Source organism: Onychomys torridus, chromosome 2 (genome assembly GCF_903995425.1).
Source record: "Onychomys torridus chromosome 2, mOncTor1.1, whole genome shotgun sequence".
NCBI classification, from domain to species: domain Eukaryota; kingdom Metazoa; phylum Chordata; class Mammalia; order Rodentia; family Cricetidae; genus Onychomys; species Onychomys torridus.
In genome coordinates, this window is record NC_050444.1 from 79,174,383 (window position 1) to 79,199,968 (window position 25,586).

Below are 25,586 nucleotides of genomic sequence, written 5' to 3' on the forward strand. Positions count from 1 at the left end.
CTCTCCTCCCTCCCTTCCTTTCTAAAGAACAACTAATCAAAGTGTTAGCAGTCAGATTACTTTCCAACAGAACTAGTAAAAACTAAAAGCATTACTTCAAAACACCAAGTCATGCAGCTTTTATTTACCATTTAATATCTTTGGGGTATAGGTGAGTTTTTCCTTTCAAGTAAGTCTATTTCATGCTTAGGTAGCTAAGTACATATTGCAGATCTATGAAGAAGTTGCATATAAAATACAAAAATCTGTTACATATACATCCATTTAATGACAGATTGCACAGTTCAGTAAGTGCCAATGTCAAAATAACTCCCTGAACTTAACAAGCAGCATGAATATACTGTGAGAGCAGCAGGTAGAAATGTCCCACAAGGGCAGGCAGTGCTCACCCAGCACAACTGCTGACAGAGCACCGGCCAGTGAGGTCATATCTTTATTATTCTTCTTGTTGGCTAATAATACATGAGTTTTTAAAAAGGAAGGGCAAAGCAATGGGGATTTGGTAGCCCCCTTATAAAGGTGGATGGTGGTATAGACAAGATCCCCTAGAAACTGTAAATTGGGCACAAACATTCAATGAAACAGCTGCTTTTGACTACCAAAACCGTAGCCCATTTTCATTTTTAATCTAACTGCCACATTTCAAACATCTCCTTTTCATATATCAATAAAGATATAGTTAGTGAACTAATGACAGGAATAAGTAACAGGTTCTACAAATTAGTTATTTGTGTGGCAAATAGAAGTAACTATATAGAGAAAAACCAAACCTGTTCAAGATTGCTTTTGCAAATAAAGACTGATGATATATGAATGAATGTACAGGTACTTTTACTGCTTGTTCACCAGTACCAACATTTCACAATTACAAAGTCCTGGTTATTAACCTCTGAAAATAAACATATGTATACCAACTACAAACTACATTTGAAACGATAACAACATTCCTAGCTGTGAAAATGATTTGACTAGCAAACATGAAGGCTATATTTTTAAGTATATAAATTAGAAATGTGCTCAAGAAAGTAAAAGAAATGCAATTCAATAGCACTAAGGTCCAGGTGTCTTAGCACCACTCTTAGCACCAAGGGAAACCCCAAGATTAAATAACAAAAAACTTTAAAAGCATAAAATGGATGAGGTTTCAATATTTGCTACAGACCAGGTATGTCATGCCTGCCCTTACACTCTCACCTTCAGCATAGCTGACCTGCACTGTCTTCTTGCCAAGGAAGTACCCTGGGTACTACAAATGAAAGTCAGATCGGCCCTTAGTCACTCAATGCTGATCCCAAAACACCAAGACCTGAGAGGCCACAGCTTTCTGAAGAACATTTGAAGCCATTTGTTTTTCTCTAAAGCAAAAGCCATTCTTAAATGCAATTCTACATAGATTCCATAAATTCACCATGTTCTGCAAACTCACTAGTACAGTAACAGCAGAGATGATACTGAGCACTGAATATTTTAGTTGTAAACAGTTTCCGTTCAGAAACATTCCCAAACATAGTAGTTCAGGTACTATCAATGATAGTATTGTTCAAACATGAACAGCAACCTAGTTGTGAATTAGGAAACAAATTTAGTGAGTCTGAAGAGCATTTACAACAAGAGACACACAGAGATGAAAATATATCAAACTGAACTATTTCTTCATGAAATACTTATTTCAGTTAAAGATTTTACATTCAAACATGCATACATAACACACACACATACACACACACATTCTGGGTCATGATGTAAAAGGTTATTTTTATTGTGAGTCACAGTTAAAAATATTTTAAATACACTGGTCTGGAGAATACCAAACTAATAAACATTGAGTTTCCACCAAAAATATCAAACACAGAGATTCCAGGTGTTGATGTCATCAAGGGGACAGTACCTAATGTATAAATTAATTTTGTGCTCCAAAACCTAAGACAAGCTATAGAGTTTTTAAGCTTACCATAAACTTTTAAGTTAAACCAACTTTGTACCCTTCAGCAAGTGCAGGAGCAGCAGAAAGCAGGGGAGGACCCTGAAAACAGCAGTTCTCCTGGCGTGGTGTCATGCTAATTCGAGAAAGGGCATTTAAGAAAAAGAAATCCCTAGACAGTTAAGTAAAAGGCTTTCCATCTATCCTACCACGTCACACTGTATGCATGACAGTAAGTAGTAGAAAATGTTGTTTTACCATTACAGTTTTGAGATTTTAAGTGGTCTAAACCAAGGCAGTCTCTAACTTTTACTGTTGTTTAAAATTTTGAAAAAATACATAATCACAAAAGAACAATCTTGTTCCCATCTATTTTCATCTTCTAGTGAAAAGACTTCAACCAGAATTTTATAGAACCCCAATTATTCTCAACCTGTAAGCACGCTGAACAACCATTTCCTAAAAATTGACTACCTATACACAGGAAATGTTCAGCATCTGACTTTCAAGAATCCAGCAATAAAGAGTCAGTTTACCTCTGATATAGGAACTGTTGTATGAGACCCTAAATGTACCTCCTCTTGGGAATTTCTAGGGTACAGCAAGGTAAACACTGGTTTTGTAGCAGGTTGAGAAAAGTGTCTAGGTCAGGACATTAAACTCTGGGTATGGCCTTGACTCCGCACTCAGAAAGGAAGCTGTCATCCCCAACCCTATTACTTTGGGTATGCAAGTGGATTATAAATCGAGTGACTTACAGGATCCCTTCCTTCAAGAACTTTAGCTTGGATGCAGTTCAAAGATTTTAATCCAGCTTTGCCCTGTATTCCATTTATAATAGTTTCAGTTCTTTTAGCAACAATGGCTGGCAGACTTATTTACAACTACCTTTTGAAAACCCAAGTTCTATTAAGCACACTTAGCCCACATACTTTAACGACAAGTAAAATAAAGCTAATAAGAAGCAAAATTTAAGGCTTTTTTTTTTTTAATTTTTTTTATTTCAGCCAAGGAATGATGCATGCTACAGAGTAGTCTTTACCCCCCAACTTGGTTTTTAAAGAAAACCACCATTTCCAAACTTCCAATCCCAAAAGAACATGGCACTTGTTTCTGTCCTCCCAGGCTCACTCATTCCAGACTTTCAAGTGTTTTCTTCAATACTGAGGCTTTCTCCTGCAGCTCGGCTCTGTTGTCTGTCTCCATAGTGGCTAAAGACTCAACCAAGAGTCTTCTGCATTCTGCTGTCAAACTTCCCCACTGTTTAGCTTCTGAATGAAAAGAAAATAGAAAGAAAATCATTACAGAACAAGCAAGGAGGAAAAAAAAACCAAACCCCTAACCCTTTCTTCATATATCCTATCCCCCAAGCAATGAGACAGCCACTCTTTAATAAAGAGAACAGCATGTAACAGTCACAGGCTGGAAAGGGGTCTCAAACCCACCCCGCCAACAGCCTGAGAGCATGTCAGGGGCTTCCCCCCTTCCTTTCGTAGTGTGAGTAAGACACAGGGAGAGTGGGAAGAGTGATGCATCCAAGCACAGGAGCAAAACAGGCATCTCAGCCACAATAGAGGGCTATTTAGTAATTTGCATGCCAAAAAAAACTGGTAAGTTTCATAACTTTATAGTTTAAGTAGACAATACTTTATTACCCATTTCTTAACTTAAAGCCCTGGAGAGCCATGTTAAGTACTGAAATTTTTAAAAAAATAAGAAAGTACAGCAAATCTTAACTCCATTTATAATGCTCTGTCACTTTCTAGTGAAGTGACTTTAAGCACGTAATTATTGTCATATGAGGGTCTCCTGTAGTTCAAGCTGGCCTTAGATTCCCAATGCTCTTGCCTCACCTCTCAAGGCCAGGATTACAGGCCTATACCTCCATGTACAGCTTTAAGCAAGTTGTTTTACCTCAGTTTTGTTTTCTAGGCCATATTACTATATATCTGGAAAAATAGGAATTCAACCATATGGCTAAGTGCCTTTTTTATGTGTTTTTATTTTAAGAAAAAAGAAAAGGACACCATGGAATACTTAGTATCACTGAGTCTAAAGGGCCCATTTTGCAGAGACCTAGGATATGCTGCTAAGAAAAAAAAAGAGGGGAAAGTACAAACGCCAAGTTCACAAGGCTGTGATGAAAACTGTCCCATTTCTGCACATTAATTCATGGACTAGGAGAAGAGCAAAAAGAGAAGGAAGTGAAGGAAGAAGGGGAAATGGGTCTCTCTTTGAAACCAGAGACAGCTATATAACATGGGGGAGGAGGGGAGAAGCAGTTTTTCTTCTACCATTGGCACAACACAAAATCTATAGGTTTCTTAAAGGAGAAAGAGAAAGAAATGAAGACTAAAACATGCTTTTGACGAAGATGTGACTCCAGTGGGTCTCTGATAAAACAACTTGATGCTCTTCCTTGTGTCCTGTTATTTACATGCACACCACAAGCTCTGCTCTGTCACCATGACCACTTCTGGAGATTAACCAACATTAGCAAGAGTTCATGACGGAAACAAAACTTTATTATTTCAATTATTTCAAGATAACTATAGCTTAATAATTCATTAGAAATATATGAACATAGAGAACAAAATTAAAATCTTTAAAATTTCATGACTTTAATTCTGTATGATCTACTTATATGTGCACATACATTAATGTGTATTTATACCATCAGTAAAAACAGAAATAAAAAATTTCTAAAGTGTATGCCATGAAATATCCTAGATTTTTGGTACTCTAATCAGAAGAACTCACCTTCAAGTTTTTTAAGCAGTAATTCTACCACAGATAAAGCTTCTGTTCTCACAGATGAGTAGGTCTTATTTTCTAAGAAGAAAACATGCAATTTATAAGTATGTTTTAAAGACAGAGCTCCCAAGATTAAATTAATATTTCTGAAACACAAAAAGTTAAACTCTGTGGATTTATTTTTGAAGTAAACTTCTATTTGCTAATTATTATCAAATACTTAAATTATGCTATATGTCCACATTCATTATTCTGAGGCACTGTAGACCATGGTAATATTTAAAGACCCATCTTAGATGTAGGAGACACTATCCCAAACACAGTCATCATGTCATACATAAGACAGGTCTTTGATTTGTATGATCCTCATTTTACCAAAGAACATCATCTAGAACACCTAGAAACCTGAAAAGTCAATTCTGTTAGCTTCCAGCTCTATACCCACAAAAGCATGCTACTTCTAAGAATTACAAATAAAACAAGCTTTGTTGATACATACTCTTTCACAAAAGGCATTAAGTTTTTGGAGAAAATGTCTTGTTGCACGAATCCTAAATGGTCCTATAATTAAAAACCCAGAGCCAGATAGATATCAAGATGAAAGCTGAAAAATCAAAGAAGCAGAGCAAGCCACAGTCACTACTTCTTACCTCACCAACTTCTTAGCCTGAAAGAGAGCATCCTATCTCCACAAATCCTCAGACCAAATGCCCCGGAGTCCTCAGCGAAGCGGCACCAAACTCCTGTCTCCCCCTGCCTTATATTCCCTTTTCTGCTCACCCCTATCACTTCCTGCCTCAACCTTCCTAATGCTGAGATTAAAGGCGTGTGACTCTCAAATACTGAAATTAAAGGGGTATGCCACCACTGCCTGGCTCTTTCTCTTTTAGACTAGATTAATCTCGTGTAGTCTAGGGTGGCTTTGAACTCACAGAGCTCCAGACGGATCTCTGCCCCGAGTGCTAGGATTAAAGGTGTGTGCGACCACTGCCTGGCCTCTGTTGCTAACTCTCTGGCTGGCTCTGTCCTCTGATCTTCAGGCAAGTTTTATTTCTTGATTACAAATAATACATCTCCACAATGTCTAACCAAAATTAATATGCATCCAAGTCCAAGGCAGTGAAGTACTGCAAAAAAATGATAGTGACCCACCAAAAGGACAGGGAATCAGCTTCCATTAGCCATATTTAGAACAATTAACCAATTAATTAATGAAAATAATCAGGGGCTAGAAAGATGGCTCAGCAGAATGTAATCCTGAGGCCCCAGCACACACATTGGCAGCTCACAATAGCCTGTAACTTCATTTCCATGAGAACCTAATACCTCTGGCCTCTATGGACACTAGTACTCATCTGAACAGACATATAATTAAAGATAAATCCTAAAAATAATTAATTCTAAAACACTGAGAGGTTGTTGGGGGGGGGAGTATGAATCAATACCAGTTAATGATGCATAAATAAAGAAATAGGAAGAAGAGAAGAATCTCAAAATAAAATGCCAACTACCAAATAGTTAATGTGGAGAAAGGACTAGAGTTAAAAAAAAATCATCATAGAAAAAACTGGCTCAGAGAAGAATCATCAATGTATGCAAAATCTAAAGAATAAACTTTGAAGAGAAGTACATTTACATGGTCTTATGTTGTCTTCTCACAAACTGTGTAATAGATGCAGTTTTGAAGAGGCGATTATCTGAATGCTCTTAAAGTATGTTCATAAGCACTATCTGTTAGTTAGAAAAATAAAAACGATACTAGAGAGAAAATCCATAGTACCTTGATTAGGTAAACAAAATTAACATTGAAAAATCAGGAAAGCTGTGTACACTGCATGCCTCTTGATGTTAGGGAAAACATTATTAACATCAGAATTCATAAGCTAGATCCAAGCCTGAGGAAATGCCAAACGAACAGCAAATGAGAACTATTATTTTTTTCCAGAGGAGAGAGGGAAAGGCTTTATCCTTCAAACTTATAAATATACTATAGGAGAAAGAAAGGCTGCAGGAGGGTACCAGTTGAAAAAAGACTAAAGGCTGGGTATGGTGGCTCACACCTTTGATCCCAGCACTCTGGAGGGAGAGGCAGGAGGATCTCTGTGAGTTTGAGGCCAGCCTGGACTAGAGAGCGAGTTTGAGAATACCCAAGGCAACAAAGAGAAACCATGTCTAGAAAAGAAAAAAAGAGAGAAAGAGAGATTATAAAATTATGACAATTATATTTAATATGTGGTCCTGGGTTATATTTTTTAATGAAGAGTTGAAGGGGATGAGAGATCCTACAAAAAAAATTACTCAAGAAATTACAATATGAATGAGGAAAAAAAGAACACTGCATCCATGCAATACTGCATATATTTGATAACTATACTGTTGTTATAAAAAGAAATATACACTCAAGAATTTAAGAATAAAGGTACATGTTATAATCAATATACTTTTGAAGGGCTCAGGAAGATACATACAAAAAGAAGCCCAAAAGATAAAGGCAACACAGTGTTCCCTATCCACAGCTAATGACTCTTGATAAGTATATACAGACACTAACTGAGCCATTTTAACAGCTGTTTTATAAAACTGGAAACTATTTTTAGATAAATATTTAATGCTGACGTAAAGGTACAAACCTAAAATTCTACTGTAATTCCAGATAAAACACTCTTGTTAGGGGACATATAGCATATAAACAGTACAGTTAGTAGTTGTTCCAGAAATCTAGACCCTGAGACTCAGCTCCTTAGTTTTAAAATCAGGGTTACTTAAGCAAAGTGTAGTGACTATGGTAGTTTGAACAGGAAATGTCCCCCACAGTCTTAAGTGTTTGAATGCTTCGCCCATATGAAGTGACACTACTGGTGGGTGTGGCCTTGTTGGAATAGGTGTGGCCTTGTCAGAGAAAGTTTATCACTACAGAGCCAGCAATGAGGTCTTATATGCTCAAGCTCAGCCCAATGTGGCACTCAGTCTCTTTCTGCTGCCTGCAGATCAGGATGCAGCTACTTCTCCAACACACCGCCATTTCCCACTATGATGATAATGGACTGAACCTCTGAAAATGTAAGCCAGCCCCAGTTTAATGGTTTCCTTTAAAAGAGTTGCCTTGGTCATGGTGTCTCTTCACGGCAATAGAAATCCTAAGACTGTGACACAAACTATAATCCTAGCTACCTGGGTGACTAAGGCCATAAACTCAATCCCAACCTAGGCAGCATAGAGACCCAAACTCAAAACAAAAAAAGGGTGAGGATGTAACTCAGTAGTAGGGTGCCTGCCCAGTAGCATGCATGAAGGACTGTGCCTGACCACCAGCACCAGCACCAAAAACAAAATAAATTAACAGCAATAAAAAAATATTCAAGATCTAGTTACTTACTCACCTAAAGAATAAGTAATTGATTTACAAGTTTCAAGAAGAATTTCAGCCAGAGCTTCAGGATCTGCATGTTCTTCTTCCAAAAGCATTAACCTATAAACATGAAAGTGATAAACAATGTTACTCATAACAAACAGTTTAAAACTTTCCTAGCATAACTTCTATCTGAACATATCACTTTATTATGTTACTTCATATACTAGTGGTGTCTAAATTAATAATAAGACTGTGTAAATGTATAAAGTGAAGTATTACTGCACTGTTAAAAAAAAATGACACCATGAAATTTGCAGGCAAGTGGATGGAACTACAAAAAAATCATCCTGAGTGAGGTAACCCATACCCAAAAAGACAACTATGGTATGTAATCACTTATATGTGGCTACTAGCTGTTAAGTAAATGATAACCAAGCTATAATCCAGGGAGGCTAGGTAAAGAGGAAGGGTCAGATGAGGGAATGCATGAATCTTCCTGGGAGGGGAAAGTAGATTTTATAGGCAGACTGGGGACAGCTGGGGAGGGGGCAGGGAACAAGGTGAGGAGGAGATATTGTAGAGGGAAAAGAGGGCGGAGAGAGATGGCTAGAACTGGGGTGCATTTGTGGGGTGGGGTGGAAACCTAGTGCAGTGATAACTTCCTGGAATCAATGAAGGTAATCTTAATGAGGACTCTTAGTATTGGGGGATAAGGAGTCTCAACTGGCCATCTCTTGTAGCCAGGCGAGGCCTATGGGACTGGGCTGCATTCAACTGAGCTGTTGGCCAAGGTGGGTTCCATGGAAATCTCTAAACAACCCAGGCTGTTGCCAAGACAAAGGGTTGCTCTTTAAAGAGAGTGGGGCCCCATTGCCCAGGACAACACCCACACAACTAATTGAACATAGAGACATTGAGTTGGTGTCTACATGGAGCTTCACTCCTACGTTCTAGTCTCTTTGAAAGAAAGGTACTCTGCAGTCTACCAAAAGAAAACGTGGATACCAACCCAGCCACTAAACCTTTGACTTACTACAATCTGTCCTGCTTGCAAAATACACTAGGGTATTGGTGGCACAGAACTTGTGTGAGTAGTCAACCAATGTCTGATTTGACAGAAGCAGATGGGAACAGATGCAGAGACTCACAGCCAGACATTATGTAGAGAGAGAGTCTAAATGAGAGGTCTCCATCAGATCCCTTCCTTTGGAGCTCAGAGAATCCCTCAGAAGAAGAGGTGGAAAGACTGTAAGAGCCAGAGATGGAGGACACCAGGAGAACAAGGCCCTCTGGATCAACTAAGCAAGGCACATGTGAGCTCACAGAGACTAAAGCAGCAAGCACAGGGCCTACATGGTCTACAACAGGTCCTTTGTGTCTATATTACAGCTCTTAGCTTAGTATTTATGGGACTCCTAACTGTGAGAATGAGGGGGTCTCTGACTCTTGTGCCTACTATTCTTGGGACTCTTTTCCTCCTGTTGGACTGCCATGAACAACTCTGATATGATAGATTTTGCTCTGTCACTTTTGGTTGTTATCTCTTAGAAACCCTGTTCTTTTCTAATTAAAAGACGGAGAGGGAGTGGATCCAGAGGGGAGGGAAGTGGGAAAGCACTGGGAGGTGTAGAAGGAAGGGAAATTATAATCAGGATATATTATATGAGAAAAGAATCTATTTTCAATAAAAAAATATAAATGTTAAGAATTCCATTCAATAGGGAAATAAAATAAAAACCTGAATCGTGAAGCAAATTACCCCTGGAAAAAGGCGTTCATCGACTGGAGGACACCGAGCTGCACTTTCCACGTGCTGAGCCTCAGCCGTTCACACATGAGTTTGCAGAGCTCCTGACGGTAACAACCTGGGAGGAAGATGAAGGGACAGAGGAGGAAATATGTACAAAGGTAAAAGATGACAAGGGAGGAACAGAGAAAAAGAAGATGCAGCATTAAAAGAAAGACAAAGTAGAAGACTATGAAGGCCAATAAATGCCTTTAAAGGACATGGAATTTTCCTCAAACTCTTAGCAGGATTTTCTATCTAATTTCCAAAAAAACATTTCCGTAATCCAAGCGCGCTGTTTGCTGTTCAGGCATTGTGTCTTCCACAGAGTAGAGGCCACAGATTAGCCACACTTGTAAATTCCCTCAAGAAAACCAAAAAGTGCAGAAGAACACTCGCACGCCCTCTAGAGTCCTCTGCCAGCTACAAGTTGGATTAACAGTCTTTTATCATAAACTAGTCCCAATCACAAGTGTCTCCATCATTAGACAATTACTATTATCCTAATAGATAGGAGTATAAACTCAACAAAAAATAAAAAATTGATAGGAGTTAGTTTTAAATGCTTAGAACAGGGCTTTCCAAACTTCTGATGCTGCAATGTGACATCATCTTCAACATGTTGGGCCACATTCATATCTACCCTGGGGACAAATGTGGCCAATGAGCCATAAGTTGGATACCTACTATAAAATTTATAAAATTTAAATATAAAACATAAGAAGGGGTAAAAATTCTACCCTGATTAGCTCATAACTACTTCAAAGAGACACACACAAAAAAACAGAAATTACAGCTGATACTGTGAAATGTGAGAAGCTAGTATGCAACATTGATATTCTAAAACAAAATGCCTTGGCTCTCTGCTCAGAAACTGGTAAACAAATGTGCACCTCTATGTCTTGTGTTAAAGTCTTGTTTATATTGTTACCTTTCTTATGGAATTCCCTACTTTAACTTTCTCTAGCTATTAAGCAAATTAATCAAGCAATCCGACGTCCACTATAGTTCATTATACCACTCACAAATTGATAGTTTCTTTTGAGAAATTCCTCATGCTACACAAAGAATGATGGGCTCAAAGAAAATATTATACCTGAGTTAACATATACAAATAATTAATACAGAGATGTTCATTGGGACAGAATGTAATTCCCAGAATAAGACAAAATATTTAGCACTTGCTCAAATTTAAGGCCTTGTCAATGGGTTATAACTATAACCTGAACCAATAATCATGGCTTACACTATTTAATTTGTTTTAAGTATATGTTTAGTTCTGAAAATCTCTGCCATGAGTTTCTCAACAAAATAGCTATTACCACTTGCTTACTGAAGACTTGATAGTAAGGCCAGCAATGAAGGAATTCTACTAATATTGTAGACTTCTCAGAATAAAACTATGACCTAAACAAGAGTAACAAAACTAATTTTATAGTCAAATATCTACATAAAATGCATCATAGTTGTTATAAAATCAACTGTATCCCCCAACTTCTTGTATTATACAAAACAACACAATATTTAAAGGAAACATTTTATCCTAATCTAATCCCCTTATAAGAGATCTGGACACAGCCACACAGAAGGAAGCCATGTGAAGACAGGAAAGGCAACTATTCACAAGCTAAGTGGAGAAGTCTCAGAAGAAGCCAAGCCTACCAACAACTTGATCTTGGACTTCTATCCATCAAAACTGGGGAAAAAAAATCTGTTGTTTAAGCCATCCAGTCTGTAGTAGCTGTGTTTTAAAGATATATTTTCCTTTTACTTATTTATTTTGTGTGATAAGTGTTTTGTCTGCATGTCTGTGCACCACGTGGCTGCCTGGTACCTTTGGATGCCCTGTAACAGGAGTTACAGATGGTTGTGAGCCAACAGGTGGGTGCTAGAAATCAAACTCATCGGGGCCTCTGGAAGAACAGCCAGTGAGTGTGCTAAAACCACTAAGCTTTCTCTCCAGTCCCCTGTGATACTTTCTTATAGTATCTCTAATAATACAGTGATCCATGTACTTATTTGCTGATATAAGAGTAAAATGGATATAGGATAATTCTCACTATTAATATTCAGACTATATAAAGATTATTACTAAGCCATGCAAAAAAAATCTATGTTCTTGCTAAGTGACTTCTAGTTACAGTACTTCTAGGAATCTGCGTTCCAGTGCTTACGTTGAGTTTCTAGATTCCTGGGCCATGCTTTGCCCAAGCTCTCGAAGGCACCCAGCAAAGACTCCAGCTGCAGCTCTCTTTCCTTATCATTTTCATCTTCGGCTTTAGTGCTCCGGACTCCCATGCTTTCAAGTGAGTTCTAGGACATTCCAAAGAAAAGAAAATTCTAGTACTTCCTTCTTCAAAGTTACTGTTATATTATCGAAACAATCAGAGTGTAGAACAGGAGATATTGACCAAGAACCAAACGCTGTTCTCTACCATGAGTTCTTCTGTTAGTAGTAAGAGAATATATATATATTTTTGTTTTTCAAGACAGGGTTTCTCTGTGTAGCTTTGCGCCTTTCCTGGAACTCACATGGTAGTCCAAGCTGGCCTCGAACTCACAAAGATCCGCCTGCCTCTGACTCCTGAGTGCTGGGATTAAAGGCATGCGCCACCACTGCCTGGCAGAGAATATATATTTCTAATAAATTTGAGAAATACTTTAATTTGTAAATGAGAGTGAAAAAAATACTGCATATGTACTATATTGAGTGTAACCTAATAAGACTTGTATTTGAATCAAGAGAATTAAAGATGGAAAGAACTTGGCAGTGTTCCAAACACAAACTCTGGTACAAAACTGGTAAAGAAGCCAGAAGTAATTCAACCAGCTAGCAGGCAATATAATCCACTTAAAATACAAATCTCCAAACCCCATACATTATCACAGAAATACCTATAACAGCCTTATTACTAAAAGAAATCAAATATGTGAATTAAGAGCAACACAAGAAAATATCTTATGCTTTAAAAATAAGTAGATCAGGCCAGGTGTGATAGCATAAGCCTTTAATACCTGCACTCAGGAGGCAAAGGCAAGTGGATCTCTATATAAGGCTATCCTGGTTTACAAAGATACATGGTGAGTTCCAGGACAGCCATCACTACATAATAAAAAGACCTTGTCTTAAAACTAACCAAAACAAACAGACCAACTATATACCTCTTTCCTTATGATGCCCACTTTATTAAAAAAATGAGTACTTTGGTTTCCAAATTAAGCCATTCATTTTTTTTTTCCAACCAAAATTTCCCCTAGAACAATGCAGAGGTGAACTATACAATACACAGTACTCCTTGACTTCATACGAAATGACTACTTGGCATCTGCACATGTTAGCAAGGTAGAGTTTATTATGGCAGAAGCTGTTCACTATATAGGCGGAAAAAGGGTGCCCATATGAAAAATTACCTTTCCTAGCCTCATCTGCTGGCTACGTGGTTAAGAGTGTTGGCCAATGGAACATGAATCAAAGTATTATGTTTCTGTCTCTAGAATTTTTCTTTAGAGAAATTATAAGCTTACTATAACCCTAATTTTATCTCCTCTGTCATCTGCCTGAGACCCATATAACCACAGATCACGAGGATAATGTATAGAAATAGGATCGTTGAAGATTTTAGGGGCTTCCAACTATCAAGTAAGACAAACTTGTATCTTATTTGAGGCCGTACTATTTTCGGATTTTTTCTGATACTTTACTGCTAAACTTGTCCTAAGAAAAACACATGACCAGGACAGAGGAAAACCTAGGGTGATAAAGGTAGCCATTACCTTCTTGATGAGGGGTATGACAATGTCAGAAAACTCCTGGAACCTGTCTTCTTTGGTGGCTTTCAAAACATCAGCTGCACAGCTGATCGCTACAATCTTATATTTGAGATTCTCTTTGCAACACTCCTTCAAGACGGCCTGAAGAATTTCATTTGTGGTGGGTTGATTGGGCACAGACTTTTCCAACTCTGTACTATAGAATCCATACAAAAACATCAGAATAGTTAAGAAAAGCTTCAGCTTTAAGCTTCCCATTAAGAAAAGGTATGTTCACTAAGAGCATTTACCTGCAAGCTGTCACCACACAGGCAATGGCTTTTAGTAGTTCTTCCTGATAAGGTGAAGAAAAAGAAATACTATTAAACCTGCACATCACACTTTTTGCACTATGACTATAATCACCCCATTGAGAATTTTATAACCACCACAACAAAAACTAACATTTATGCACTTATGCACATTACTGAATTCTGCCCAAACATGAATCTCTAATTCATTAGGGCCCAAGCACTGGTAACCAAGGTCACCAGGCAATCCACTATTACGACCACAATACTGTGGTGGCCACTTTACAAAACAGAGTACAAATACTGCCTCAATCTCATTTTTCTCACAGAACACCCAATACACCTATTTCTCTATAGCCGTTGTATAAAGTTTCCAATTCTCAAGCCCCAGCAATGAGCATCTTTGGTGCCAGGATTAGACGCAGTTCAGTGTACTCAATTTCATATATGGGCAATTCTGGCTCTACTGAAGATCAATGGGCACAAAATGGTGACATGGTTTAAGAGGTAACTTGTAAGCTTAAATATGTAAAACACACCAATCTCCAAAATTACTATGCTTTACTCAAGAACACATGGGACATACTTTGATATAAAATGCCACAGATAATTAGGCAAAATCTTTCACTAGCTAGAAAACCTAGCTTCAAAAATAATCCAAAGTCACATCAAATCAGATTCCTATTCTATACGAAGATGCAGTCCCAATTCTTTACCATGAATGGTTCTTTTACCTTTCCTGCCCATGTTCTTCCAGCCAGGCCTTGCACCAAAGCACTCAGTATCATTCCCAGATATGGAGGTACTAGAGAGCTTGTTTGTTTTGCAATTGATGCCATAGCAATTGCACCTTGGGCTTTCATTTTCCAAGACGGCGACTGTAAAGCCTTCTGAGTAATAGTAATCAACTCCTGCAGGTATAATCGAATACCTCCAAAGGAGCCTACATTTTTAAAAAAAGAAAAGTTAAAACACCTCTCAAGTGACAAGAGAAATTTTTAAAAATCATTTTTAAATGTAAGTCAGTGCCATCTGTCTAAAGCAGTGACTGTTAACTGATAAAACACAATACGGCTACAGGGAGAGACAATAGGTAGTAGAACTTCTTTTTGTAATAGCAGGAATTCATGAACTCAGACACACTGTCAGGGATGTCCTTAAAAAGGTCATCATCACTAATGTGTATCAAGGGTAAAAATTCAGCTCTACAATAATCCTCTAAGACCACATAAAATCACAATTACACTCAACTAACCTAAGTAAAGTTCTACTTTGCTTAGACACAGTTTATATTCTCACACAGACAGCAACAAGTCAAGGAGAAGAGCTCTGAGTAGCACTTTGCAAACTTAGAAATTAGGATGTGCTAAAAATGAAATGTGACACATGTTCAAGTCCTTGGAAAATTATTAATCAACAATGTGAGTAAAAAATTCCAGCTGTGATCTTAAGAAACACATTTATTTTGCAGCCACCATTTACTAACCAGGTACATTTTCCTGCCACACTTCAGTCCACAAATTACACTCTTCTTTTTCAGATTTCTCCTCATCAGCAATTTCATGCATGCCTAGAAAGGCCAAGGGCAGAACTTCTTTGGCATGGTTCTTCAACACATCAGGACTGTATCTTCCAATTGCATGAATAGTCAAAGCACAAGCTGTCTTGTAGATAGGTTCTCAAGAGAAGAAACCAAAATTTTGTCAGCATTTACTATTTTTTTCAGGTAAAATGATCTAAATAAACCAATTTAAAGTGTTTCTACCAGAACGCTATAGTTTATTTGGTTAATATATAAATTTAAAATGGCATAAAAAGAAAAAGAAAGGTACCATCTTTTTCCATGTACCAGCCACTGAGCTTCTGTAGCAGTTTTTCAGTGCTACTGTCCCGTGAAGTCTGAAAAACAAGTAACTCCATTCACTCCTTTATAACTCCCAGAGCTGTACTTAACTGAATAAGAAATTCAACTCACCCGAACTAAATGACCCATGGCGAATGCACAGGATTTCTGAATTACACTGTTCCGATCTGTCAGACCACTAAGCAAAGCACTCATAAGTTTACCTACAGAAATAAATAAAAACATCAATTGTGTGATTGGCCAAATATTTTGTTACATTCCCAGGACTAAAAAAAAAATCCCATAATCCTGAAATTAATCAGATTTACCAAACAGTAGTTTAGATCTTTTGAATATTACTTGTACTATCTACTTTCTTTCACTTGATTTAAAAATTATAGCTTCCACAATGAAATTTTTCCTTTTTTCCTCTAAATTTTATTTTATTGGGGGGTGGAGGGGGTGGGTGGAGTTGCAAAGGCAGAGGGAGGATACAAAGGGACCAGAAATGAATGGGATTGAGATAAATGATGTGAAAGACACAAATAATAAATAAAAAGAAAGTTTAAAAATTAAAATTAAAATTAAAAATTAACCTCTGTCCAGAATATTGTGGAAAATACAAAAATGAGAGCAATATACAGAAACCCCACCAGAACCCTATCTAGAAGAGAAAAAAAAAAAAAAAAACCTCATGCAAAGTTAGCTATAAATAGTTTTTTAAAAAAGTGTGTGTGAGTGGGATTCTACAGAATCAAAGGCACTTTTACCTCTTTACATCACTGAGAAACTTACCTGTAAGACAATAAAATCTTGCTAACAAACTGACTGGGCCAGGTTTGAGTAGAGGCCAAGCACACAGCATGTCCAAATAATTTTCCTTTTTTAAAACTCTGAGATAAACACAGCCATGAAGTGTGTCATATAACAAACTCACCTGAGTGGGGTGTTAGGTCCTGGGGACACTGAGTGGTCAGAGACACAATGACACTGGCGCAGCCTCCCTTTAAGGTCACAAAAACAAAGGTCTAAATTTCATGTCACAATGTTCTATCAAGCTACTTCTTTTAGGCACCAACAATTTAAAGATAAAACACAGTAAGTCCAATAGCTGCTCTGGGATTCAAAATAGAAAAAGGAAAACATTTTAAACTAGTTATACAGAGATGAGTGTTTTAGGAGCAAGAACTTAAGGCATTGTGAATAAAAAAGAAAACAAGCATAACTCTCGGAATGAGACGTGTCACAAACAAGTGTATTAACAATTCCATTTCTAGAAATTTCCAAAGAAATCAGTTTATATGTGTCCCAAGCTAAGAATGGTTCTTTATTTAATATCTTTCCAAAAGCTGAAAAGTCAGCTGTCCTTTGTTTGACTGAAATAAAGGACGTATTACCACAAGCAGAGTATCACATACCCTTACAGAACACAATGTAGAAGATAAACATACAGAAAATACACAGGAGGGAAACACTCAGAACCATAAACAGCTGTTTTCTCTTCAAGGTAAAATTAGTAGTGTTTGTATTTTTAACTTTCTCCTGATTTATAAACGTTAATTAGAAGTGAAGTCATCTTGTCAGGAGAAGAAATGAGTTATTTCTTTTAAAAAGGGGCAAAGCTAAGTGTCAGGACACACACAGCCCCAGCACTGCCAAGTCTGAGGCAGAAGGCAGTGTGGGAACACCCCAGAGAGATTTGCTCTAAACAACAATAAATTTAACAGCAGGGAAAAAAATAAGATGAAGGCAGTATCTGACCTTTTCAAGTGTCTCAGAAAGAAATTCTTTTTCTACCCAGTCACTTATTGACTCTTAGATGAAAATTTCTAATCACTATCTAAAATGATTACTCCTTGACAGATGAGTGAGCTTCTTCATTAACTGATAATGACAGAAAATGAAGAAACATTTACATGACAACCAGAAACAATTCTACTAAAAACAGTAAGACAAGCAGAGCATGATAGCATGTAAAAAAGCATACAAGCATAATGCCTGTAAATCCAGCACTAGGAAATACAGGCAGAAGGATCAAAAGTTCAACAATGTCCTTGGCTATATAGGAAGTATGAGACTGGACTAGGCTATAGGCGACCTTGTGTCAATACATACATACATACATACATACATACATACATACATACATGGGTATGTATTATGTGGTCTCCATGTGCATGTGCATGGAGTGTACACACACATACACACACACTATTGGTATGGTGGCACATGCTTACAATATGTCTTCCAATATTAGGAGGCTGAGACAGGAGGACTACCATGAGTTTGAGGCCAGGCTGTATGCTATATAATAGGTTGAAGGGCTAGCCTTAGCTACATGAAAACAACTTGTCTCACACACACACACACACAATCTTACCTTAGTTCCAAGACCTACACCACTTCTGATCAGTTCACATAACCTAGGAACTAGCTCGCCCAGCACCGAGACATCAAGATATTGCAGGCACTATGAGAAAATAATAAATACAAAGGCAACATTTAAAAACTACCCACATCAAATATACACCTATTGTATTTAACATAAAGTTGAAAAATCACTATTTTGTTTTTCTCCAGCTGATTTAAACTACCACAGTACTACAAACAGAAAATTCACTCACTAATGGTTCAACATTTTTAAATATAGAATAAAACAAAATAATGAAGAAAATGAATTTACTAAAAGAGAAAAAAAAAAAGATTGATTACCTAAGAATAAAGGATCTCTCTTTAACTCTCCCTCTAAAAATCTATATCTAATGTAAAATGCCTAGGTTAAAACTTCCAAAGTGGGTCTAGCCTTCTAGACCCCAACTAAGTCAATTTCTTATATGACTTCACCAATGCTTGTTATAATCTTTAAAATGCAAGCACACATTCAATATTTATTAATATTTCCAAGTGATGTTTGCTAAATACTCCTGTCACTTTCCCCAATAATACAATTAAGATACAAGATTCTTAGACTAAATATTGGCAACACTTCCCAGTAGACACTAAAAACCTTACACTTGTCTAATTTGTGGCCTACTTAGCTAACAATTTCCAGGAGCTTGCAAGCTCTTAATAATCACTACAAAAATGCCCAAAACGTGACTCTGTCAAAACTCTGAGAACTGTAGAACTCAGAACCTCAAAGCACCATAAACTCTTCACTACAAAATGTCTCTGACATCTAAAACATATCGCTATTTCTCAGTCTCTGTCACCTATCTTCTGTGCTGCCTACTTCACTAAAATACTTCTAAGCTTATACCGTCAGGGTCCTTTCCAAAGAAAGTTCTCAGAGGCAGGCAAAAAGTAATAATAATAATAATAATAAAATAAGTAACACCTCTGAAACTTTCTAAAGTAAGTAGACTAAAAGATAAATTGATACAGATTTATAGCTAGATCTCTTAATATGTTGTTTTCCATGTAACACAAATTTGGACTGATTCTGCTACCTAGAAAATTTACTCCTATTAGTAATTAAGAAAAATGCCAATAAATATGTACAATTTTTATATACCAGTTAAAAACTTAAACTGTTTGAAAGAAAACACTGCATTCATTTTATCAGGGCATTCTCCTTCAGCTTATCTCATGTTACACAGCATAAGGTCTCTGAAGAACTGCACTTCCAGAGAAGCCAATGACTCACCATGTTGACTGTCTCCATCATGGGAGAGGACTTGGCGGCAGTGAGCCGAGCACTGTCCATTACAACCTAAAGAGCACAAACTCAGTCACTCAAGACATTTCACTAATTATGAATTAGGCACATAAACTTCAATTAAAGGGTCTTATTTCCAAATTAAAGGCATTTAAATAAATAATCACTAATGAACCCAGGTGAAATTCTAATTCTAATATCTTCTGACCTCACATAACACTTTAACTGTACAATGAACATCTGCCTAAAGGTCAGAAATTCAGACAACAGTTAGAAATAAACAAAATAGATGGGCAGTGATGCATCACTAGTACACTGTATGCTCAGCATGCATAAGGCACTGGAATCAATCCCTAGTACTACACAAAATGAACTACTGCATTCACTTACTAACAAATATACTATGGCTCCACTCAAGTCAATAGGCCTTCTTGGGACTCAGGCTCTCTATCCACTTAAAAAGAGAATACACAAAATTTCTACATAACATTTAAAAAGTTTTCTAAGCAAAAAAACCAAAAACAAACAGTGCATGTGTATGTAATTCATTTAATTCTTTAACTTTATAATGTGGATTCATATCTACAAAGATAATTTAATAAAAATTATGCTAGGGGAAATCACTATCCAGAGAATGCAAACGTTATCTGCTAAGATTTGCAAAGCATGGACAGAATTTATACCCCCTAACTCTTAATCCCTAGTAAAGACTGTACAGGAGGTGGCAATCCTACTATTGAAAGAGGAAAGAATGATGAATAAAGAAAAAAGCCCTCCACACACTCACACTTTTGGGTCTACAGGGCTCACAATCAACCAGGAAACCGCCCAGCGCCAGAGGTACCATCATACCAGAGGTCTCTAGGCCCGGGCATGGAAAAGAGGAAAGGCAACAGCTCCGTGCCATCCCTTATGGCTGGGGTGGGCAGTATTCAATCAAGCGCCACCTGTGACCCAACCAAGAGCCCTGGCATGGGCAGGTGGGCACCATCTTGGTGAGAGAGTACAGGGTGGGGAGGTGGAAGAGAGGGAGGGGCAGAATGGTTTGTGGGCTGGGAAGAGAGGCAGATCTGGAAAGGTGAGGTAATAAGGAATGGGCAGATATGAATGGCTAGCTGGTCACCCAAATCCAGGAAGGTGTCTGGGCCAAGACTATGACAGAGGGCCAGGTCTTGATCCGGAGCCCCAGAGCAACTGGGGGCCTATGCTGATGTTATCACTGGGGGGTCTTGAAGGGGCCTGTGGTCTGAGCTGCCGCTTAGGGCCACTTTGGTGTCCAAGGGCCACATTACTTTGGGGGCCATGCTGGTCCAGGTGGCCTGTGCTACCACGGTGACATCCAGGCCTAGTCTGCTACCTAGGACCATGTCTGAGTCCATAGTCCTACAGCAGCCAGGGTCTGTTGTTGATGTCCATGGCTCGTGTTGTCACCAAAGGCTACAAAGATGCCCATGGTCTGGGCCACAACCTGTGGCCACAAGGGCATCCAAGAGCTGTGCTACCACCAGGGACATCCTGATCTAAGTGGTCTGTGCTGTCACCAAGGACTACAATGTTATCAGGGTCAGAGCTGCTACACAGGGCCATGTATGTATGGGTGGGACTGTGGCCCTACAGTGGGCAGGGTCTGAGTTGATGTCCAGGGCTTCTGCTGTCATCGAGGGCCATGTGGATGACTGGGATCTGGTCAGCCACCTCAGACCATGTCAGTGTCTAAGGAACGAGCAGCACCCAGGGCAATGCTGATCTGGGTGGCCAGTGCTGCCATGGAGATTTCCTGGCAGGGGCCACTGCCTAGGGCCATGTCTGGGTCCATGGCCCCAGGAAGGCCAGGGTCTAGGTTGGTGTTTGTGGCTCCAGCTGCCACTGAGGGCTCTGTGGATACCTAGGGTCTGGCCAGCCACTTGGGAGCCATGCTGCTATAGAGGTCATGCTGATCTGAGTGGCCTGTGCTACCTCCGGGGTGGGTGTGTCTGGCCTGAGCTGTTGGCAAGGGTCATGTCTGAGTCTGTGGTCCTACTATAGCTGGGGTCTGTGGTGATATCCATGGCGTGTGGAGTCACTAGAACCATGCTGTGCTGAGCCAGCCACACCCCTCACTGGCCTTGGGATGGCTGGTCCTGCCTCTTACTGGATATTGTAGCAGGCAAACTGGCCCTATCCCTCAGGGGTGAGTCTGCCCCCACACTCAGGAAAGATGGCCCCACCACTCACCATAGGCATGCACCTCATCAGAAAGCATACTACAGTTGATCCTGTGGTCAGGGATGCAGGTGAGCCAACCCTGAGGGTGTGAGAGCAGGAGAGCTGACCCCGCCTCACGCTCCCTACAGCAATCCAGAGAGAGGGCCTTGCACCTTGCCTGGTGGAGCTAGCCCTGGCAATAAGGGCCAAGACAGGAGAACTGTCCCTACTCCTTGTTGTAGGTACATTGGGTAAACTAGTCAAGGCAGTGCTGGGGAGCTCATCCAGGTAGTGATGATGAGGGAAAACTAGTGAGCTGACCAACCCAGCTACCACCCAGGCCCAGAGCCAGGGCTGAGTTGGCCCAGCCCAAGATCCACTAAGTCTGTGAATTGTTGGAGCATGTGAAGGGGATGAACCTACAGTTCCAAAACAGCAGGATCCCCATGACACAGGACAACAATAGGATATCCAAGAGGAACCCCAGTGAGAGCCCATTATCAATAATATAGCAGAAGCCAGAGGTCTCAAACCAGACCAATGACTCGTGGCAATAAACACTTGCAAGTAAACATAAACAGACTAAAGGGTAAACTGTGTCTAACAGACCATACATACTACAGCTTCCATGACAAGACTCTTTTTCTTTTTCTTTGTTTCTTTGTTTTGTTTGGATTTGGTTTTTAATTTAAATTTGGTTTTGATTTGGGGGAGCTTGCAAGGCCAAAGGGCAGATGCAAGGAGATGGGGAGATAAGTGGGATCAGAATGCATGATGTAAAATCCACAAAGAAGCAATAATTTCTTTTTTAGAAAAAGGAAGAAACGGTATTAAGAGGCAAACAAAAAAGTAATTTATTAGAGTAGATTATGCAAATTAAGAATGAAATAGTGAACTGAGAGAAAAAAATTGACATTACATATTCCATAGGCCTAACAGTCCTGGTAAACAAACATAATTTTTTTTTTTTTTTTAAAGAAAGAAAAAGGATCTACGGCCCACCTGATGCAATTCTGCTCAGGTAGGTGCTAGCCACCCACAGGCCAGTCTGGGCATGTGGGTCCCATTATGATGAGCAAATATGTGGTGGAGAAAAGGAGGAAAAAAATAAGTGAGATGGTTTGTGTGCTGTGGAAAGAGGCAGAACGATAGAAATGAAGGTGGTGAGGACCAGGCTGCTGCCAAGGACCATGTCTGGGTTCGTCCGTGGTCATGGACATCTCTGGCCTATAATACTACCAAAGGCCATATGTAAATGTTGGGTCTAGGTCACAACCTGTGGTCTTGTTGGTGTCTGAAAACCATGCCGCTGTGGGAGCCACACCAGGTCCTGGTGTCATCCAGGCCTGGGCTGCTGCTGAGGGCCACATCTGGGTTGGTGGTCCAGCTGCAGCCAGAGTCTGTGTTAATGCCTAAGGCCTCTGTCACCTCAGGGGGCCTTAGGAACTACGTGTGATGAAATCAAAGGGCCATGCTGAACTGGCCACATCCTTCACTGGCCCTAGGAAAGCTGGCCCTGTCTCTTGCTGGACACTACAACAAGAGAGCTGGCCCCCAAACTCAGAAGAGATGACCTCATCCCTCACCCTGATCCTGATGGCAATGGCATAGGGTTGAGGCAGGCAGCCCCAGTGGCCTGGACTGACAAGTTCAGCTACCACCCAAGCCCACACCGGGCCTTGGGTTGACCCACTAACATCTACCCCATCTAGGAGCTCATGAAGGGACCGGTCCTGTGGAATGATACTCACAGGATTGCCATCAGAGGAGTTTTGGTGAGGATCCAGTGATGATGGTGTTCCAGAAATCAGAGGCCTTGACCAGACCAGTGACTCTTTGCAATGAATTTGCTAGTAATGACTGGACAAAAGGGTATACTACGTGACACACCGTGGCTCCCAATTCCACCAGGATGAATGAATGATGTTATAGATGGGAAAGATGGAGGAGTGAAGAGTTATTTTTCTTCTCTTTTTTTTCTTTTATGTTTATTTTTGTTTTTTGCATAGGCTTGTTTGGTTTGGTTTGATTTTTTGTTTGTTTGTTTTAATTTTCTTTGAGATGGTGCTGCAGCGGTGAGGGGAGAATATGAGGGGACAGAGAGGTGAGTGGAATTAGGGTGCATGATGTGAAATTCCCAAAAAATCAATAAAGAAATTGTTTTTAAAAGAGAGAAGCAGGGAGGGAAACTAGGCATAGAATAAAGCAGAATTCACAGAAATATATAAAAAGCTAACAGGAATTAGGAATTAAAAATTTGTTTTTTTAAGTATAGGGGAGAGGCAAGTGCAAGGGACTGTGAATGTCCACAAAGGCCAGAGTTACAGAAGGTTATGAAATGTCCAATGTGGGTGCTAAGAATTGAACTCCAGACATCTACAAGAGTAGCTAGCTAACTACTATGATAGCTCTCTAGCCCCCAAAACTAGGGATTTAGCTCAGCGGGTGCTCCAAGCATAAGGTCTGTGTTAGATTGGGGAGGAAAGATAAGAAAGCTGGAGCTAAGAGAATATAAAAAGACAATGGGGCAATGTATATAAAAGAAAAATTCAAAATATGTAACAGTAAGGCTCTTGCTTTTAAGACTGATGCTACCCAACTATTTAATGTTATCAAAGATACAGAGAAAGGGAAGTTATTATTTTAAAACCTGTTATAATACCTCCCTACAAAATTACAGCCACCTGACTTCAGTATGAATTAAAAAGAAAATAAAACATATAGACATTATGCCCTATTAAATTAAAAATCAGTTACACAACAATAATCAAACTCTGATTTAGTTTTAAATTGAGTATTTAGGGGCTTTGTAGCTTATGACAATGAAAGAATTTTTAAAAGCCCCAAGAAACTGTTTATAGTAGAGACCTCTAGGGACTGTTTTCTATCCTTCCAGGTTGCTTTCATTTGTCCTCAATAAATGTGGCATATGGCCGGGTAGTGGAGGCACACTCCTTTTATCCCAGCACTTGGGAGGCAGAGGCAGGAGGATCTTTGTGAGTTTGAGGCCAGCCTGGTCTACAGAGAGAGATCCAGGAAAGGCACAAAGCTACACAGAGAAACCTTGTCTCGAAAAACCAAAAAAACAAACAAACAAACACAACTTATAAAAAAAAAACTGATCAAAGACAAAGCAGAACAATTTTAGACCAAAGTCTAGGTATAGATCCACCCCCTAAAAAATGTAAAAATAATTTTTAGACTGTTAAAATTATGTTAATAAGTTGTCAATTTTAGTTGAGTGGTGGTAGTACATGCCTTTAATACTGGCACTCAAAGGCAGAGGCAGGTGGATCTCTGCAGCCTGGTCTGCAGAGTAAGTTCTAAGACAGCCAGAGCTACACAGAGAAACCCTTGTCTCTGCGGGGAGATGTAGGGGCTATTGATTTTTATCTGATTAACAGGAAAATATATGAGCTGGACAGGGCTTTCCCACTTAAAAAAAAAAACTAAAAAACAAAGAAAATCCATTGCATGTAGTGTTTAAGAGTGAAAGCATCATCAGTTAGAGTTTGTCTATGAACACTGGATGATCTTAACAGTGCTCATACCTCGTCAATACTAACCAACAATTTCTGCTATCAACTCACCTTTTCTTGTTCTGTAGCACGGAGACTCAAGTAATTGAGAATTTGAGGCTCCAACACACTTAAGGACTCTAGCAGTGCTGGGATGAGTTTAGGTGCATGTGGCTTCAACATGGCTCCTGCACTTTTGCTGATCTTCACAAGGGTGTTAATGCTAGACACACAGAGCACACAATCTGAGTCTTTTTACCAAATATAAAAAGTCCTACACTCTAATCATGAGGATGTTCTGCAGTTGCACTCAGGTATATACTCATATGGTTTAAAGCCTGATCCAGGCAAGTAGGAGGTGGGGTTTCTGGTTATGACTGTGGTTAAGAACCAGGTCTCTTGGCACTTAAAAAAAAATTACAGATATTTTTAAACAAGCACACATAAAACATAGAGCGGTCCAAGGTGAAATTCCTTGTCCTCTTTACCTATTTCAACAATTAGTAACA

The 25,586-nt window shown here is 39.1% G+C and overlaps 1 protein-coding gene across 5 annotated transcripts in view; it reads right to left on the bottom strand.

Moving 5' to 3' along the window:
• Positions 1–95: 95 nt before the first annotated feature.
• Ecpas (Ecm29 proteasome adaptor and scaffold) overlaps positions 96–25,586 on the bottom strand; it is a 132,101-nt gene continuing 106,610 nt past the window's right edge. For all 5 annotated transcript variants that reach the window (XM_036179346.1, XM_036179344.1, XM_036179342.1 and 2 more), the window contains 15 exons: positions 25,150–25,300; positions 19,364–19,429; positions 18,098–18,187; positions 16,655–16,721; positions 15,850–15,941; positions 15,707–15,773; positions 15,361–15,552; positions 14,609–14,817; positions 13,875–13,918; positions 13,588–13,780; positions 11,988–12,126; positions 9,787–9,892; positions 8,056–8,144; positions 4,682–4,753; positions 96–3,192 (listed from right to left, as the gene is read on the bottom strand). In XM_036179346.1, the coding sequence (XP_036035239.1) occupies positions 3,053–3,192; positions 4,682–4,753; positions 8,056–8,144; positions 9,787–9,892; positions 11,988–12,126; positions 13,588–13,780; positions 13,875–13,918; positions 14,609–14,817; positions 15,361–15,552; positions 15,707–15,773; positions 15,850–15,941; positions 16,655–16,721; positions 18,098–18,187; positions 19,364–19,429; positions 25,150–25,300 (1,717 nt within the window). In that variant the 3' untranslated portion in view covers positions 96–3,052. The remainder of the gene's footprint in view (positions 3,193–4,681; positions 4,754–8,055; positions 8,145–9,786; positions 9,893–11,987; positions 12,127–13,587; positions 13,781–13,874; positions 13,919–14,608; positions 14,818–15,360; positions 15,553–15,706; positions 15,774–15,849; positions 15,942–16,654; positions 16,722–18,097; positions 18,188–19,363; positions 19,430–25,149; positions 25,301–25,586) is intronic.